Genomic DNA, 20,034 nt, shown 5'->3' with positions numbered 1-20,034 from the left:
TTATGGTTAGATCGATATTTCATTCCCTAGCAAATCTCTGCTAGCACATAGCAGCGTGAGTAACTTTAACTCATTGAAATATCTTTTTAAAATTACTATTCTGCATTAGCTTTGTGAAAATTCACTCGTGATACCTCAACAGCTGTGGCTGACTACTCAAGACATGCACCAGATCATAGCTGGGGAGGCCTCGCTGTTCCTGAGGAGCCATAGGCTGATCATTTTTCTGGTTTTAAGATTCTCACTATTCCATTTTATGGAAGAGGTTTTGGTGTCTTGCTTAGTTTGCTTTTTAAATTTTAGTAGCATTTGTCAGTGTCACTATCTGAACCTAGAGGTGTATTTTTATGAGGTTTTATCTACACACTCAAAAATTTTAGTAGACATAGTGATACGCTGATAACTATTTAATCAGTGAATTTTGGAGGATGAGTCATAAGAAATTTGTTCCTTTCACTAAAGTCTTGAATTTTAAAAAAAAAAAAAACTTTAGCTGTGAGTTATTACCTATATCTGACATGCAGTATCAAAAAGTTAATGTACTCATTGGAACATGGAGGATTTCACATCTATCTAAGCACATACACATTATATACATAAAAAATAAATAAAATGGAAGAATGGAGATGGGAACCAAAAGCTAAAACCCAAAATAACAAAACATTATTTCTTTTTTTTTTTTCAAGCTCTGTGTAGCCCTGGCTGTCCTGGCTTCACTTTGTAGACCAGGATGGCCTCAAACTCACAGAGATCATCTGCCTCCCTGAGTGCTGGGATCATAGGTGTGCAATCTTATGCCTAACATCCCAGTGTCAAGAGCATATGGTGGCATGAGGTAAGATCTAATGACCTTGGCAACAGCATCACCATCCGGATCCCATATCTCTTGGGCTGACACATTGCTCATGTCATTCCTTGGCAGATGTTGTATGTTCCTGCCCTCTCTATGTTTAAGGACTCCAAACACTACCACCCATTACCTGCTTATTAATGATCGCTCTCAAACAGGGCTACAACGAAAAAGATCAAATAAGGCAGAAATAAATAAAAAGTGTACACAGTTTAAAGAGAAAAAGAGAACCAGGAAACTCGATATTGCAGCCAAGGCTTGTGATGAGAGGGATAACGAAGAGTAAAGACGGGCTTAATCAGAGTTGGAATAAAGACCTAAAGACCTCATCCATCCAAGTTTCCAACTTGTATAAGGAAAATGCCTGAGAATGTACTGATCCTAGAAAGAAAGACAAACAAAAATGTTGTAGATGTGATTTAAGAAGCCCAGGCTCCTTACCAGGCTAGCTGTCAAACAGACCCAGTGGGGCAACATACAGCAAGGAAGTGCCTGAAAAAAGGACCTGAGAGACCACCGTGTAAAAGTGTGGGCGTAAAACCTGCATTGCATAGGAGTCACTAAGATGATGGAGAGGCCAGAAGCATAAGATATCTGCCAAAGAAGGCTGCACACAAGGAGTGGGACCATCCTAACAGGAAAATATATATTGCAGTCAACAAAGCTGAAAGGGTAAAGCTATTACAGCCCTCTGACATTGGACATGGAGCTACAGGATTCGGCACTTGCCCTGCTGGGTTCCAATCTTGATTTTGTCCAGTAACTCCACACCATGCCCTCATAAATCCATTTTGGAGTAGTAATGTCTATTCTGTGCCATCATAGGTTAAAAGAACACAACTTGCTTTTATTTTACATGCTGTTATAGTTACAGGGTTCTCGAGTTTCAGAACAGACATTGGACTTGGAACATTTAAATAGTGTTGAGACTATGAAAGACTGTAGAGACATTTGAAGCTGTACTAAATACGTTTTGCATTGCAATAAGGCCAAAAGTCTATGAGGGTCAGGAAGGAGACTGTGCATGAGTTGCCTCAATATTATTAGGCATTTGAATATTTGGTTCTCAGTTGGCACACTGTTCAAGTAATATAGGAAGTGTGGCCTTGCTAGAAGAAGTGTGTCGCTGGAGGCAGGGTTCAAGGCTTCAAAATGTACAAGCTGACCTTTATTCATTTTCTGAGACTTGTTTGTGGCTTCAAACGTGTGTTTTCAGCTTGTTGCCTCAATTGCAATATTTTTTCAATGTTACATTGATGGTCTTATCCCTCTAGGACCATAAGCCTAAATAAACCTTTCCATCTTTATGTTACCTTGATCATGGTATTTTATCACAACAGTAGAAAAGTAACTAAGAGACCAAAGAAAAGGCACAAATCATATAGATGTAGAGACACACATTCACCCACACATATCCCTTAAAAACACAATCCTGAAGTATTAGTATGGCTGCACAGGAGTATTATTATTGGCTGCTACCCACAAACTGATGGTAAGGCCTATTGAAGACACCTCCAAAACTCATTGAATGTGAAGAAGGTGGTCTATTACCTACACAAAGCCTTCACCAGAACTGACTAGCATCTCCTAAGATGCTATCTGTGCTATACCAAAGGAAAAAGTAAACACCAACTGGTCCAAATCCTTAGATCTACAATGGTGTCCTACCTGTAAGATACTCTAGTGCAGTGGTTCACAAACTTCCTAATGCTGCAGCCCTTTAATGCAGTTAAACAGCAGTAAAATATTTTTGTCACTATTTCATAACTGTAAAATTGCTACTGTTATAAATTGTGATGTAAAAATTTTTACAGGTAGAGGTTTTCCAAAAGGGCCCTAACCCACAAGTTGAGAACTGCTTATCTAACACAGTTGTGGCACAAAGCTTATGGAAGTAACCAAACAGTATCTGAAATAATTTAAGGCACACTCCATGAGATGGACTCTATATCCAGTGCTGATTGAGTAGCCAAGAACATGAGACTAGCTAGGCCAGGGATCTAGGAGAAAGCCAAATATGACTGTTCTGTTAAAGGAACATGGTAACAAAGTGACTCCTCATAACATTCTGCTATAACCACAGATCAGTGTCTTATTCATCCAGCATCTGAGAAGGTTCCTCCAGAGGTAGATGAGAACACATACAGAGATCCACAGCTGGACAATATACAAAGAGCAAAAGACCATGGACCACTCAATCCTAAATGAGACGTCTCCACAAATCCCTTCATCCAGTGCTCTGGGAAGCCTGTGGAAGAGAATGTAGAAATATTGTAAAAGCCAGAAGGAATGCAGGACACTTAGGAAATAAGATCTTTTAAAAAGTAACAAGACTAAAGGCTCTACCCACCTTCCCAAGGAGAGCTCCTGGGCCTCAGGATCATCCAGCCTCTGGCCCATGGCTCTACACACCTTATCAAGGAGGGTTTGCCAGACCCCAGGAACACCCTTCCAGCATCCAGTCCAGGGTTCTACCCACCTTTTTTAGGAGATCTGCTGAACTAGACCCCAGTATCATGCAGGTTAGAACCCACCATCACAATCCCCTTCTTAGGAGTCCAACTGAGGCACAGCCAGCAGAGGACAGCTGCAGGCTATCCTAAATTCCAGCCACAGGCCCACAGATCTACCAGCCTCCCTGAGGAGGGCTTCCAGGTGCCAGAAACAACTAAACAACACCATGGACAACCAGATGGCTAAATACCAGTCTAAGAAGACAACCAACAAGATCCATGGCAACATGGCACCATAAAAACCCACCTATCCTCCTACATCAAGCTCTGGTTATCCTAACACAGCTGAAATGCAAGAAAATGACCTTAAATCTATTCTTATGAAGATGATAAAAGCCTTTAACAAGGAAATGAATAAATCCCTTAAAGAAATAAAAAAAAGACAATGAAATAGGTGAAGGAAATTAATAAAACCATTCAATACCTGAAAATGGAAATGGAAACAATAAAGAAAACACAAAGTGAGAAAATCCTGGAGATGGAAAACTTAGGGAAGAGAACAGGAACTACAGATGTAAGTATCACCAACAGAATACAAGAGATGGAGGACAGAGCCTCAGATGTAGAAGATACAGTTAGGGAAATCAATACATAGGGAAAAGAAAATGTTAAATCTAAAAATTCACACGTTGTGCCACTGCTGCGACTCTAAGGCTTACCACTTTCAGAAGTTGACCTGTGGCAAATGTGGCTACCCAGCCAAGTGCAAGAGAAAGGATAACTGGAGTGCCAAGGCTAAGAGGCAAAACACAACCAGGACCGGGAGGGTGAGACACCTAAAAATTGTCTACCAAGGATTCAGGCATGGATTCCGTGAAGGAACAACACCTAAACCCAAGAGGGCAGCTGTTGCAGCATCCAGTTCATCTTGAGGATTTCAATCAGTCATAAAATAAACGCTCTGGTTTCAAAAAAAATTTCTTGACACAAAACATGCAAGAAATCAGGGACATAATGAAAATACAAAACCTAAGAATAATAGGAATAGAAGAAAGAATAGATTTCTGGCTCCAAGGACCAGAAAATATTTTCAACAAAATCATACAAGAAAATGTTCCCAACTTAAAGAATTAGATGTCATAATATGAATAAATTAATAAAATATTTTTTTAAAGGACTAGATGTCTTTAATCATACAAGAAGCTGACAGAACACCAAATAGATTGGACCATAAAAGAAAATCCAACCACTTCATAATAATCAAAACACTAACTGTACAGAACAAAGAGAGAATATTAAAAGCTACAAGTGAAAAAGATCAAGTAACATAGAAAAGTAGACCTATCAGAATTGCACCTGACTTCTCAACAGAGACTCTGAAAGCGAGAAGATCCTGGACAGATGTTTTGCAGACATGATGAAACCAAAGATGTCAGCCCAGACTACTATACCCAGCAAAACCTTAAACCACCATAGATGGAGAAAACAAGATATTCCATGACAAAACACAAATTTAAACAATATCTATGCACAAATAAGCCCTGAAGAAGACACTAGAAGAAAAATTCCAACCCAAGGAGGTTAACTACACCCAAGAAAACACAGGAAATAAATAATTCCACTTCAGCAAAACCAAGAGAAGAGAAACAGAGATAGACAGATGGAGACAGAGAGAAAGAGAGACAGAGACAGAGACAGAGAGAGCCACCACCAACATCAAAATAATGGGAACTAACAATCGTTGGTCTTTAATATCTCACAACATCAGTGGACTCAATTGCCCCAATAAGAAGACACAGACTAACAGAATGGATGTGAAAACAGGATCCATCATTATTGAGATCCTACTTTGACACTCACTGGGAAAAATTGAGGTGGGGCATGAATCTTGTGGCTTGCTGGCTGGTGACCCTGTAGACTTTCTCTGAGGGCAACCTTCCAAGCTGGAACTGATAGTTACTGGCAACAGCTTCCACTGATAGTGGCAAGCTGGGGCTAGGGCTGATGGCTCCTAGCAGGGGTTTTCACTGATGGTAGCAAGCAGGGCCTAGATCTGATGGTGGCAAGCGGGGCCTAGAGCTGATGGCTCCTAGCGGGGCTTCCACTGATAGTGGCAAGCATCTAAAAGAGAAAGGAAAAGGAGAGAAAAGAACCATACACACACACACACACACACACACACACACACACACACACACACGTACACTAGATGATGAAGTAATACAGACTCCAGCTGGTAGGTCTCAACAAGCTGTTGGTTGTTTTCAGAGGTTTTCAGTAGGTTGTTTTCAGAGATGGTGGTTGAATCACTAATCTGCTCCAGCAGCAATGCCTGAAAGAGATCAAGCATTATTATTGTGTGTGCCAAAGATCCTACCCAGTGAGGAGCTGGGAGCCCCTTTTGCAATACTCACACAATTCACATTTTAAGGGGATAATAAGGACCACAAAGGTAACAAGCAGAACTATGCTCCATAACAGCATGAAGCCCTCATGACATGCAGTTCTCAGGGCTATGCCTCGCCTAGACACACCCATCATGGGTTTGCTAACCAGTGGGCCACATTCTATGAGTTCTAGAGCTGTTTTGCTGTTCCTCTTGCACGGACCCCAACACATCATTCTGCTGCATACAAGAAACACTCCTCAGCAACAAAGATAGAAATTAATTCAGAATAAAGGACTGGAAAGAATTTCCAAGCAAATGGACCAAAAAGCAAGCTGGAGTAGCCATTCTACTATCTAATAAAATAGACTTTCAACCAAAATTAATCAAACGAGATGAGGAAGGACACATTATACTCATCAAAGGATAAATCCACCAAGAGGACATCTCAATTCTGAACATCTATGCCCCCAAATACAAGGGCACCCACATTTGAAAATAAGGCATTACTAAAGCATAAATCACACATCAAAACCCCACACATTAATAATGGAAGACTTCAACACCCCACGTATCCAAGTGTGGGATATGTAATAGATGTAAACATGTTTTTGTTTTGATCTCAAGTGTGGGATGGGGAACAGACTTTTGAGAGAACAGGTGATGTTTATCCACTAAAAAACAAACCACCTCACGTTGTGGCTTGGTTTTTGCCAGCTGAAATACATCTTAGTACAGACTCTGAGAGGAGATATATATATGCCCATAACAAAAGGCTGGGGCTTTTTGGGGGGTCTTGGTATTGTTTGGCTGTTAATCACTCCACTTTGAGACACTCCTAGAGAGAATTGCTACAGAGAATGCTTTGGGGCTCCGGGTTCTGGCTGCTGTTCCTTTGGAGGCAGCAACTTTGGTTGAATAGCTGGTCTGCTGAAATCCTGCAGACTATTCCAGGGGAATTATTGAGTCCAAAAAGGTCTACTTCTCCTGTTCCCATTAACCTCTTTTCTCTCTTGTCTATGGAAGGTGGATTGGAAGGGAAATATAAAGAACTTCAAATAAAATAGGTTTGGAAAAGGTCAAAGCCTATAGACAAGTCATTGAGACAAAAACTAAACAGAAATAATGAACTAGCAGATGTTGTGAATCAAATTGACCTAAAAGATGTCTACAGAACACCCAAACACAAAAGAATATACTCCTTTCTCAGTACCTCACAGAACCTTCTCCAAAATGGCAATATAGTCAGTCATAAAGCAAGTATCAAATGATACAATAAAAGTTAAAAAACACCTTGTATCTTACCAGATCACCGAGGATTAAAGCTGGACTTCAACAATAACAGAAAGCCTACAAACTCATGGAAACATAAAAATTCTCTACTCAATGAACACTGGGTCAGGAAAGGAAGAAAGAAAGAAAGAAAGAAAGAAAGAAAGAAAGAAAGAAAGAAAGAAAGAAAAATTAAAGACTTCCTAAAATTCAATGAAAATAAAGGTACAACATACCCAAACTTAAGGGACACAATCTAAGCAAGGCTGAGAGGAAAGTTCATAGCACTAAGTGCCTTCATAAAGAAATTGGAGAGACCCTACATTAGCAACATAGCTCACCTGAAAGCTCTAGAATAAGAAAAAGCAAACACACCTAAGAGGAGTAGATGACAGGAAATGATTAAACTTGGAGCTAAAAATCAATAAATTAGAAACAAAGAGAAGAATACAAAGAATCAACAAACCCAAGAGCTACTCTATTAGAAAATCAAAAAGATAGACAAACCTTTAGCCAAACTAAGTTCATTTTCTGCATCTTCTTTCTGGTTGAAGATATCTGTTTTCCCAATTGAGTTGTAATCTGAATAAATTAATAAAATTTTTACAAAATAAAAAAATAAAATATCTGTTTTCAGCTTACTGCGTCACCTGCCATTCTTCTCCACTACGCTGGCGATGAACTCTTATCCCTCTGGAACCATAAGCCCAAATAAAGGAAGAAAAGGTCATGCAACTTTTAAGCCTCCAGTGGCACACTTCCTCCAGCAAGGCCACACTCCCTACATTACTAAACAGTGAACCAACAAGAACCGAATATCCAAATGCCCAATAGTAGACTGTCTATAGTACCTCTACATTCTGTTCCTGGATAGTCATAACCTTGTGACCGTATCATAATGTCTAATGCATTTAGTACAACTTCAAAAGTTGCTATCATCTCTCAAAGTCTCAACACTATTTAAATGTCCCAAGTCAGAAGTCTCTTCTGAAACTCAAGGGAATCTCTCAACTGTAACTCCATATAAAATAAAACGTAAGCTATGTCCTTTTGACCTACAATAGCCCAGGCTGTGCATTGCCATTCCAAAGGAAGGAAGGGAGCATAGTGAGGAGATACTGGACCAAAACTATGCCAAAACCTAGCAGGGCAAGTGCCACATCCTGTGGATACACGTCCAGTGCCAAGGGGCTACAACATGAAGTTTCCTGGTGTTTCCTTTCTCCTTAAACTGTACATTTTGGATGTATTTCTGTCCCATTTCTTTTTCTTGTAGCCCTGTTTAAGAGTGATCATTACTAACCAGGCAGTGGCTGGTAATACTCCATAAACAGTAAGGACAGCATAGGATGGCTGTCAAGGGATAATGTGGGCAATGAGTGGCGTGAGCCCAAGAGAAATCGTACATGGGACCCAGGTAGTCACGCTGTGGTGACGGCGTTGCTCAAGTCTTTAAGTCTTGCATCATTGCCACCACAGGCTTTTGATACTGGGATATAATGCAAGGCTTAGGTACTCAGAAGGTTATTTTTACTTCATTGGTATAGAATTGTGTGTTTTAAGGCAAATTAAGTGTAATTTTGATACATTGGTATAGAATTCACATTTAAGATTATTCTTGACACATGTTTTATATATATATTTCTACTCAAATGTGCCATATTATAAACATACGACTCAATTATAATACAAGGTTTACTTCCGATACTTTGAAAGTGATATTGCAGGCTGTTTAGGATAACTGAGTAATACAAGTTAATTGTTAGTTGATCAAATCATGGTCATATCAATTACTAGTCTATTTTTGTCACAAGAGTTTAACAGACAGATATAATGCTATGGATATACAAGGTAAAATAGTTAGATATGTTCTCCCAAAACCTCAAAGACATACAGAATATGGCATTTAAAGATGTTTTATTGTTTTAAGTATTCTTTGACATTAAGACAGGTTAACTCCTGACAACACCCAGCCTACCTCAAAGAAGATGATGAGTATCAAAGAGCCTCCTTATAGAGATGGCTTCAAATGTGGCAAACAAGCCACTGGGGGAAATGTCCTTGTTTCTGTCACAGACAGAATTCTGCCGAATATTGGGCAAGCTTAGATGCAGGTAGAGTTGATGGCCAAACTCTACCAAGCCAGGGTAGGCAAGTCCTCAATAGTTTTCTAGGTAACTAGACAAGGATTAATACCCACTACTCAGTGTTAACTGAAAAAAAAAAAAAAACACAAAAAGAATGCTATAGAACATTTCATTTCTTGTAGTAAAATTTCACAATATATATATTTATAAACTATAATAAAGTATATAAAATATCTGAGTGTGTAATTGTGCTTGTGTAATATATATGAACAATTTGGTATAATGTGGTATATTTTATTTTGAATAATCAAAAGATTGTAAATAAAGGCACGACTTGTAGGACAGGGTAAGAACATACTGTCATAGCTCAGGATCTTATGTTGTGAAGCACATATTGCTTTTGAAATTAAAAAGTAGAAAATATGAACAAGATACAATCCTAACTTTTAAAGGTTAATTAAAGTAATGCTTTTTAAGTTGCCTATTCAGATCTGTGTTGGCAAAATTTACTAATTATAGTATCTATAAGATTTTCAAAGAGGAGCCGATTTTAGGACAGTTTAGTCCTGAGTTTAACTAATCCCAAATGAATTGAGAATAAATTATCTCCTGAGTATAGCCTGAGTCCATACACTTATTAGGAAAATTGCTTGACCAAAGGGAAGCCAAGTTGGATGTAATCAGTTGATTGGTACACTTTTTTCTCTGTCTCTCTATATTGTTTAGTTTTCAAGAAAGATGAGTCACCACATCACTATATATATGTCTTGAACTTCTGCTTGTATCCTTCTTGACTTTAGTTGATTGTATCAGGGATTATACACTGGTCAGAGAAGGTAAAGTTGTATTTATGTTTGTACAGTTTTCAACTTTATTTTATCCAGAGACCTTCAAACTGTTTTGCCCTATAGTATCTTAAAACAGTATCAATTGTTTTATTTTCTTAAATAATTTTAATTTATAGCACAATCTGGTTTTATGGAATGATAAAAAAGATTAAAATACATTTATTTTCATTTCTAAGTGAGGCTGTTAGCAACCTTGCAAGCAATTCAGCATGTACTTTTTAATGTGGCAGGCTTCAGTGCAATGAGCAAAGGCAAGAGTGACCTGAATGGCAAAAACACCTTCTGAAGAATATTGTGAATATGTTTAATTTTGACTTTAGTGGCAGAATTTAAGTCATAGCTGACCACTGTAAGGTCTTATATCTGAGTGGCATTACCATATGTACTTAACAATATGCTTCATATTTGTGAACAAATGCAATTTTATCCACCATTGAAAGCTTTAATTTACTAGAAAAAATGCAAAGATCCCCAAATGATCATTTAAATATATTTATTATTATTAAGTTTACATTTTAGTATATTTTAACTATTGTGCAAACCACATAAAAGTTATCTGTCAGTTTTGATGACGTATTGACGAAAAGATATGTATATTCCTAAAGAGAAAAAATGCTGAGACTCTGAATACTAAAGCAGGAAATGTGAATAATGTCCATTATCAGCTTTAGTACTTGGCATTGCTGAAGTGCTCAGCATAGGAAAAATAGAACAGATCTGATGATAACTTATATCACAGACTCTAAGGTACCTGCTAAGTTTCAGACCGTAACAGGAAGATAGAAGTGATATAGGTTACAGTGTGCAGCTCTGTGGTTTGATAAAGTAAATCCTATAGATAATTTTATTTATTCTGATAATTATTTGAGAAGTAAACCACTATTATACTATTATTTCAATATACGTATTGTGAAAAAAATTTGTATGAGTTCCTTATTGTCTTTAAGAAAGTTTAAAAATAATATAACAAAGTAAACTTAATAAAAAGAAAATGTTAAGATGATACAAGTGCTTCAGAATTTATAGAAAATCGTATTGATCCCTGGCTACCTTTAAATTGTCTTCTCTGTTCCTGTTCTAATTATCACAAATCATGAATTTATTCTTTTAATAAATCTCATTGTTGTCATGACAAACACATTTACCTCCTTGGCCATTTTAAAAGAACACACACTAAGATTGAAAACAACAGCATTAGGTTTAGCAAGTATGATTGGGTGCTCAGTTTCAACCAAAAAACTATAGAACTTTGGAAACAGTATTAGAATTGAATTTAAATGTTACACATTCAGTCCTGAAAGCATACAGTATGTGAAATCAGTAAACAGTGTTTCATACTATGAAACAATTCAGGATAGTATTAAAATATTTTACATAAATCTATACTACAAAGGTACCCTACACATATAGACATTATAACTGTTTGTAGGATTGTGTTTATAATTGTTGAAGGAGGCCTTATAATCCATTTACAAATATATTTTCTTTCAGTAAGATGTTTTCTGTTTAACAGGAGTGAGCATATATTGCTTTGGTACATTGGATACAGTAGTAGCAATATTTAATTAAATTTATACTTTGATTATTTTAATCAGTAGATTCAATGGTCAATAAATCAACATGAGAAACCACTCTGTGATTACTGAGTTTGTGCTCTTGGGCATATCAGACGATCCAGAACTTCAGGTTGTCATTTTCATCTTTTTGTTCATTGCTTACATACTAAGTGTGTGTGGAAACCTAAGCATCATCGTCCTCACCTCGTTAGACTCTCAGTTAAAGACTCCTATGTACTTTTTCCTCCAGAATTTCTCCTTCCTAGAAATTATGTTCACCAGTGTTTCCATCCCCAGATTCTTGGAGTCAATAATTACTAAAGTCAAGACCATTTCCTATAACAACTGTTTGGCTCAGCTGTTTGTCTTCATCTCCTTGGGTGTGTCTGAGTTCTTTCTTCTAACCGCTATGTCTTATGATCGCTATGTTGCCATCTGCAAGCCACTGCACTACACCATCATCATGAACCAGAGAGTTTGCACCCTTCTCGTCTTCATCTCGTGGCTGGCAGGATTTCTGACCATTTTCCCACTGCTCATGCTTATCCTCAAGTTAGATTTCTGTGCTTCGAATGTCATTGATCACTTCTGCTGTGACTACTTCCCCATTTTACAGCTGTCCTGCTCAGACACATGGCTCTTAGAGGCATTTGGCCTTTACTTTGCCTCCTTCACACTGCTGTTCACACTGGCACTAGTGATCGTCTCTTACACCTGCATCATCAGCACCATTCTGAGGTCTCCATCTGCCAGTCAGAGGAAAAAGGCCTTCTCCACCTGCTCCTCCCACATGATTGTCATCTCCATCTCTTACGGAAGCTGCATTTTCATGTATGTCAAACCTTCTGCAAATGAAAGGGCATCACTGACCAAAGGGGTGGCTGTTCTCAATACTTCAATGGCTCCCATGTTGAACCCTTTTATTTACACACTGAGAAATCAGCAAGTTAAACAAGCCTTCAAGGATTTGATTAATAAAGTAATGTTTTATAGAAACAAATAAAATGACTGGCTAACCTGAATATCACTATGCTCCTTCAAAAAAGGTAATAATGGAATTTTATAAGTATGAGCTCATTGGCTTCAGCTTCTTAAAATAATTAATTTTTGTGTATGAGTGTTTTGGTTGAATTTATTTCTGTACACCAATCTGAAATCTGGTTTCTACATAGGCCTGAAGAGGTCATTGGGTGCCCTGGAAGTAGATATACAGATGGTTGTGTCACCATATAGGTTCTGGAAATTTCACCAGTGTCCTTAGAAAGAACAGCAAGTACTTTTAACTCCTGACCCATCTGTCCAGTCCCTCAACATTTTCACTTATTTATTTACTTTTTATAGTCCCTTGGCTTTTTTCACATTAGAACATTACTATGTAGTATTTTCCTTTAAAACTATGTAGGTATGTTTAGTATTCCACCCTGAAGCAGGTGGGATTACTATTAAATGTTATTTACATTAGTTAGACATGCATATTTTGGGATAAGAACCTTATTTGGTTGCTGTCTCTGTCTCTAGCTAATGGTAAAATTCATTTACACTTGGTGTTATATGTTTGTTATTATTTCTTCTCCATTGCACTGGTAACTGTTTCTCAAACCTCCTTTTCTAACTTCCCTACAAATGTGTGTCATGTTTTATATTCCTTTAGATTGTGTATTCTATCATGGTTACTCCTTTTTGTTCATATATTTGGGGTAGTACACAAGTGTAGAAGTCGGTGTACATATTTGTGAATGTGCATACCAGAGGACAGTATTGAGTGTCTCCATCTATCCGTCTTGCCTTGTTCCTTTGAGACAGAACCTCTCACTGAACCTGGAGCTCAGCTAGGCTTGCTATCAACAAGCCCCACTGATTTTGTTTCTGTCTCCTCAAGTTCTTGAATCACAGGCATGCACGGGACTATGCTTGCAGTTTATGTGGCTACTGATAGCAAGACTCTGCTCCTCATGACTGCTCAGCAAGCCCTCTTAACCTCTGACTTGTGATCTCCTCTCTGCCACTAGCTCAGGTGACTGATGTAATGAAATTGCAGTATACTGGGCGTGGGAGATGCTCCACTGTGATGTTGATGAACAAGGAAGGAGGCGACAACCAGGATGTCAAATGAAGACATTTTAAAATACTGTCTGCCTCTATATGCTCCTTGACCACTTTCCCTTGTACCTTTTAATATTCTTTCTCTGTTCTTGTGCACTTAGTGTTTTTATCATTATGTCATGGGAGACTTTTCTTTTCTGGTCCAATATATTTGATGGTCTGTAAGCTCCTTGTATGTTTATAGCCATCTCTTTCTTCAGGATATGGACATTTTCGTTGTTGTTGTTGTTGCTGCTGCTGCTGCTGCTGTGCTGCTGCTGCTGCTGCTGCTGCTGCTGCTGCTGCTGCTGCTGCTGCTGCTATTGCTACTGTTGCTGTTGCTGTTGCTATAGTTTTGAAATAGGCTTTATTTAATAGTGCTCCAGATTTTTTAGATTTGTATGAGAGCACAGAGAGGGTTACTCACAACTCCTCTCCAGGTAAACAACTTAAACCAGGAAAGAAAACCATTATGGAAAGATAGATGATTTTACCCAGATCACTTATTTTGTTTGAGCTAATGTAAATACAGTAATTTGGTTTCACATAAGTTCAGTTTCTTATTTAGACTCTAGATTACCTGGTCTGTGGACGCAAGAAATGGCCAGTCAAGGACATTTCTTTATTATCTAAAATTGATTACCTCACTACTCCTTGCTAATGTCAACTACTGTCATAGCAGGAAAGCTTTTGCCCTCCTTCGTGTCCATCCCCTTCTGTGCTGTGACTATGTCAGCTTCAAAGTTGGTCATAGAACTCAACTCTTCCACAGGCCAGAAAGGTTAGAGGACACTTGTTTACTGGTTTGATTTTCTTTTTTCCATTTTTACTGATAAGTCAAGGCCCGGCCTGGAAAAGTTACATGTCTATCATTCCTGCACTGGGCAGCAGAGGCAAGACTGGGTGCTCAAAGCAATACTTGATTACATAGCATGAGGCAAACATCAGCTGCAGGAAAGAAACAATGCTCTAAACAGAAATAAATATTAACAGCTCTTGAGAAAGAAATGGAAAGAAATTCTTCTATGATTTTGCTGAATATATTTTCTGGGCCTTGGAGCTAAGAGTCTTCTTCTTTTTTTATTCCTATTATTTTTAGGTTTGGTCTTTTAATAGTGTCCCAGGTCTCTTGGATGTTTTGTGTCAGGAACTTTACAGATTTAGCATTTTCTTTGAAAGATGTATTAAGTTATTCCTTCATCTTTCCTCTGTTTTCAGTTCTTTCTTCCATCCTTTGTGTTCTGTTGCTGATGCTTGCATCGGCAGTTCCTGTTCTTTCGTCTGGGCTTTCCATCTCCAGGCTTCCTTCAATTTGCGTTTTCTTTATTGCTCCCCTTTCCATCTTCAGCCTCTGATTAGCTTTATTCACTTCCCTCACCAATCTGATTGCCTTTTCCTGTATTTCTTTAAGGGATTTATTCATTTCCTCTTTAAAGGCTTTTAATATCTTTATAAAATTGCATTTAAGGTCATCTTTTGGTGCCTCAGTTGTATTAGGATATGCAGAGCTTGCTTAGTAGGACAGATGGGCTCTGGTGGTGCCATATTACTCTAGATATTGTTCATTGGGTTCTTATGTTGGCCTTGAGATATCTGGTTGTCTCTGGTGTTGGCTGTATGTTCCTGATTCCAGCAGGACTCCTCAGTGAGTCTGGAAGAGCCTTGGGCCTGACAACAGATCTCAGAGAACAGTTGGTTGCTTACCTCTTCTGCCTGTGCCTCTGTCAGACTGGAATGTTCCTGGGGCTCCACAAGCCTCCTTAGGAAGGGAAGTAGAGCTGTGGGCCCAATGATGAGCTTCAGGGGACACAGGGCAGTTTCCGTGTGCTGGCTGTGCCCCCAGGTGGACTCAGCATTCAGAAGTATGGCTGGGAGGGTTCTAATCACCATAAATGGAGAAAACAAGATATTCCATGACAAAACCAAATTTAAACAAATTGTGTCCACAAATCTAGTCCTAGAGAAGATGCTAGAAGGAAAATTCCAACCAAAGGAAGCTAACTACAGCCAAGAAAACACAGGCAATAAAAAAACCCACACCAGCAAAAACAAAAGAAGGAAAATAAACACACACACAACAACACAACAACAACATCAAAATAACAAGGATAACAAGCATTAAACATTAATATCTCTCAAGATCAATGAACTCAACTCCCCAATAAAAAGACACAGGCTAACAGAATGGATGTGAAAACAGGACCCATCATTCTGCTGCATACAAGAAACACACCTCAGCAACAAAGATGGACATTACCTCAGAGTAAAGGGCTGGAAAAAAAAAGGTTTACCAAGCAAATGGACCCAAGCTGTAGTAGCCATTCTATTATCTAATTAAAAAGACTTTCAACCAAAATCAATCAAAAGAGATGGCAAAGGACACTTCATACACGTCAAAGGGAAAACACGCCAAGATGACGTTTCAATTCTGAACATCTGTGCTGCAAATGAAAGGGCACCCACATCCACAAAAGAAACAAAGCTTGACTCACACATGGAACCTCATACATTCAACACCCCATGAAGTGATAATTGAGACAGAAACTAAACAGATAAATAATAAAACTAACAGATGTCTGAATCAAATGGGCCTAACAGATATCTACACAAAAGAAAAACCCTTCTCCAATATTGACCATAAACTCAGACACAATGCAAGCCTCAACAGATGCAAGAAAACTGAAATGACCCTTGTATCTTTTCAGATGACCATGAGTTAAAGCTGGACCTCAACAAAGACAAAAACAACAGAAAGCCTACAACAAACTCATGGAAACTGGACAACTTTCTACTCAATGATCACTGGGTCAGGGAGAAAAGGAAGAAAGAAACTGAAGGTTTTCTAGAATTCAATGAAATAAAGAGACAGCGTATCAAACTTATGGGACAGAATAAAAGCAGTGCTAAGAGGAAAGTTCACAGCACTAAGTGCCTTCATAGAGAAATTAGAGAGATCTAGTACTAACAATTTAAGAACACACCTGAAAATTCTAGAACAATAACAAAGGAATATAGCCAAAAGGAGTATATAGCAGGATATAATCAAACTCTAGGCTGAAATAAATAAATTAGAAACAAAGAGAACAATACAAAGAATCAACAAAACCAGGAGGTGGTTCTTTAAGAAAATCAACAAAATGGTCAAACCTTTAGCCAAACTAACTAAAAGGCAAAGAGATGATTTCTAAATTAACAAAATCAGAAATGGGAAAAAAAGAGGGACATAAAAACAGACACTAAGGAAATCCAAAACATAATTAGATTTTACTTTAAAACCTGTGCTCCACAAAATGGACCGTTTTCTTGATAGATACCACTTACTAAAGTTAAATCAAGATCAGGTAAATAATTTAAATTGTCCTATAATCCCTAAAAAATAGAAGCAGTCTTTAAAAGTCTCCCAACCAAAAAAAAAAAAAAAAAAAAAAAAGCCCTGGGCCCGATGGTTTTAGCAGAGAATTCTACCAGACTTTCAAAGAAGAGCTAATGCTCCTCAAACTATTCCACAAAATAGAAACAGAAAGAACATTGCCTATCTCATTCTATGAAGTCATAGTCACCCTGATACCTAAACCACACAAAGGCTCAACAAAAAAAGAGAATTTCACACCAACATCCCTTATGAGCATCGATGCAGAAATACTCAATAAACTACTCACAAACTGAATCCACAAACACATCAAAAACATCATCCACCATGATCAAGTAAGCTTCATCCCAGGGATCATAGATGGTTCAACATATAAAAACCCATCAATGTAATCCACAATATGAACAAATTGAAAGAAAAAAAAACACCTGATCATCTCATTAGATGCTGAAGTAGCCTTTTACAAAATCCAATGCCCCTTCCTGTTAAAATTATTGGACAGATCAGGGATACAAGGCATATACCTAAACACAATAAAGGCAATATACAGCAAGCCAGTAGCCAACATCGAATTAAACATAAAGAAACTTAAAGCAATTCCACTGGAATCAGGGACAAATCAAGGATTCATACTCTCCCCATATCTATTCAATATAGTAATTGAATTTCTAGCTAAAGCAATAAGACAACTAAAGGAGACCGAGGGGATACAAATTGGAAAGAAAGAAGTAAAAGTATCAGTATTCACAGATAATATGATATTACACATAAGAAACCCCAAAATTCCTCCAGAGAATGCCTACACCTGACAAACACCCTCAGCAAAGTGGCTGGATACAAAATTAACTCAAAACATCAGTAGCCCTCCTGCATTCAAATGATAAACAAGCTGGCAAAGAAATTAGAGAAACAGCACCAGTCACAATACCCACAAAGAACATAAAATATTTTGATGGAACTCTAGCCAAGCAAATTAAAGACCTGTATGGCAAGAGCTTTAAATCAATGAAGAAGGAAATTAATGACACTATCAGAAAATTGAAAGATATCCCACGCTTACAGATTGGTAGGATTAATATAGTAAAAATTGGCCATCTTATCAAAAGTAATCTACATATTCAATGCAATCAAAATTCGAACACAATACTTTTTTATTTTTTTATTAAATTATTTATTCACTTCACACCACCATCATAGCCCCCTCCCTCCTCTCTCCCTGATACCACTCTCCCTCCATCTTCCCCTCTCCCTCTTCCCCTATTCCTTAGAAAAAAGGAGTCCACCCTATCTACCCACCCCAGCTCATCAAGTCTCATCAGAACTGAGCACACCCTCTTCCACTGTGGCCTGGCGAGGCAGCCCTGCAAGCATGGAGTGATCAAAAAGCAGGCAACAGAGTTCATGTCACAGACATCCCCCACTCCCCCTACTAGGGGACCCACATGAAGCCTGAGCTGCCCTTCAGCTAGATCTGTGTAAGGGGCCTAGGTCCAGTCTACACATGGTCCTTGGTTGGTACCTCAGTCTCTGCAAAACCCTCTGGGCCCTTGTTAGTTGCTTCTGTTGGTCTTTTTGTAGAGCTTCTGTCACCTCCAGGTCTTTCTATCCTTCCCCTCACTTTTCCACAAGACTCCCTATGCTTTACCCAGTGTTTTTCTGTGAGTCTCAGTATGTTTTGACCTGCTGCTAGGTGGAGCCTCTCAGATAACAATCATGTTAGGCTCCTGTCTGCAAGCACAGCATAAAATCGCTAATAATGTCAAGGGTTGGCTCTCTCCCATGGGGTGGGTCTCAGTTTGGGCCAGGCATTGTTTGGACATTCCATCACTCTCTGTAATATCTTTATCCCTGTACATCTTGTAGACTGGGTAAATTTTGGGTCAAAGTTTTTGTGGGTCAGTTGGTGTTCCCTTTTCTCCACTAGGATTCCCGTCTAGTTAGAGGGTATCTTCTTAATTCTCCATGATTCCTGCTACTAAGAGTCTCAGCTAAAGTTCCCACCTACCTATCCTCCCAGAAGCCTACCCTGTCTTACATAGGTCTTCAGCTTGTCACAGAGATGTCTCCACCCACAGTTTTCTTCTCTCTGCAGGCCCTCTGTCCTACACCACCACCACTACCCTCCCCAGGGCTGATCTCCACCCTCATTTCTCTCTGCTCCTTCTCCTGCCTTGTTCCCTCTCTTCAACCATTTGTACTACCTATTCTGTTTCCCCTTCTGAGAGAGATGTAAGCATCCACCCTTGGGTCCTCCTTGTTACTTCTTTAGGTCTATGAATTGTAGTATGTTTATCCTATACTGTGTGGCTAAAATCCAACCAAAGAGTGTACATGGATTGGTCCTAGGCCCTCTGCATACATATAGTAGATGCACATATTGGTTGGTATTCATGTGGATCATCCAACAAGTGAAACACGGGTCCTCTCTGACTCTGGGGTCTCCTTTGGATCCCATTCTCCTGAGGGGCTGCCTTGTCTGGCACCAGAGGGAGAAGATGCCACAATTTAATGTGCCAGGGCAGGTTGGTGCCCATCGTAGACTTTCCTCTTCTCTGAGGAGATGGAGAGGAGAGATTGATTGAAGGGAATAGGACTGGGAGGAGGGCAGAAGGCTGCAATCAGGATGAAAAGTGAATAAATAAATAATTTTTTAAAAGAAAAAAAGAAAAAAGAGATGTTCAATGGCCTTAGTCATCAAGGGAATGCACATTAAAATGACCTTGAGATTCCATCTTACACCCATCAGAATAGCCAGGGTCAAAAACTCAAGTCACAACACATGCTGGCAAGGATGTGGAGAAAGGGGAATGCTCGATTGCTGGTGAGACTGGAAACTTATACAGCCACTTTGGAAAGCAATCTGTGCTTTTTCAGACAATTGAGAACAGTGCTACCTCAAGATCCAGTTATGCCATTCTTAGGCATGTACTCAAAAGATGCCCCACCATATGACATGACACTTGCTCTACTATGTCCATAGCAGCTTTATTCATAATAGCTAGAAACTAGAAACAATCTAGATGTCCTTCATCCAAAAATTGGACAGAAAATTTTGGTACATTTACACAATGTAATAATCTTAGCTATTTTTTTAAAAGGACATGATGAAATTTGCAGGTAAATGGATGGA

At 38.7% G+C, this 20,034-nt stretch overlaps 1 protein-coding gene and 1 long non-coding RNA gene across 2 annotated transcripts in view; one reads left to right on the top strand and one right to left on the bottom strand.

The window, feature by feature from the left end:
* LOC127210450 (uncharacterized) overlaps window positions 1–20,034 on the bottom strand; it is a 138,069-nt gene that overhangs the window by 44,235 nt on the left and 73,800 nt on the right. The window lies entirely within an intron of this gene.
* On the top strand, window positions 11,517–12,455 carry LOC127210437 (olfactory receptor 6C3-like). Its single transcript, XM_051170116.1, has one exon. It carries the CDS (start codon window positions 11,517–11,519, stop codon window positions 12,453–12,455), a length of 939 nt encoding a protein of 312 aa, XP_051026073.1.

The sequence above is a fragment of the Acomys russatus genome, chromosome 28, assembly GCF_903995435.1.
Source record: "Acomys russatus chromosome 28, mAcoRus1.1, whole genome shotgun sequence".
Lineage (NCBI taxonomy): Eukaryota > Metazoa > Chordata > Mammalia > Rodentia > Muridae > Acomys > Acomys russatus.
The sequence above is the reverse complement of the archived record's forward strand: the minus strand, read 5'-3'. Positions and strand labels throughout refer to the sequence as shown.

Excerpts from the sequence above, each read along its gene's own strand:
- LOC127210437 (XM_051170116.1), top strand. The coding sequence starts at position 11,517 with ATGAGAAACCACTCTGTGATTACTGAGTTTGTGCTCTTGGGCATATCA.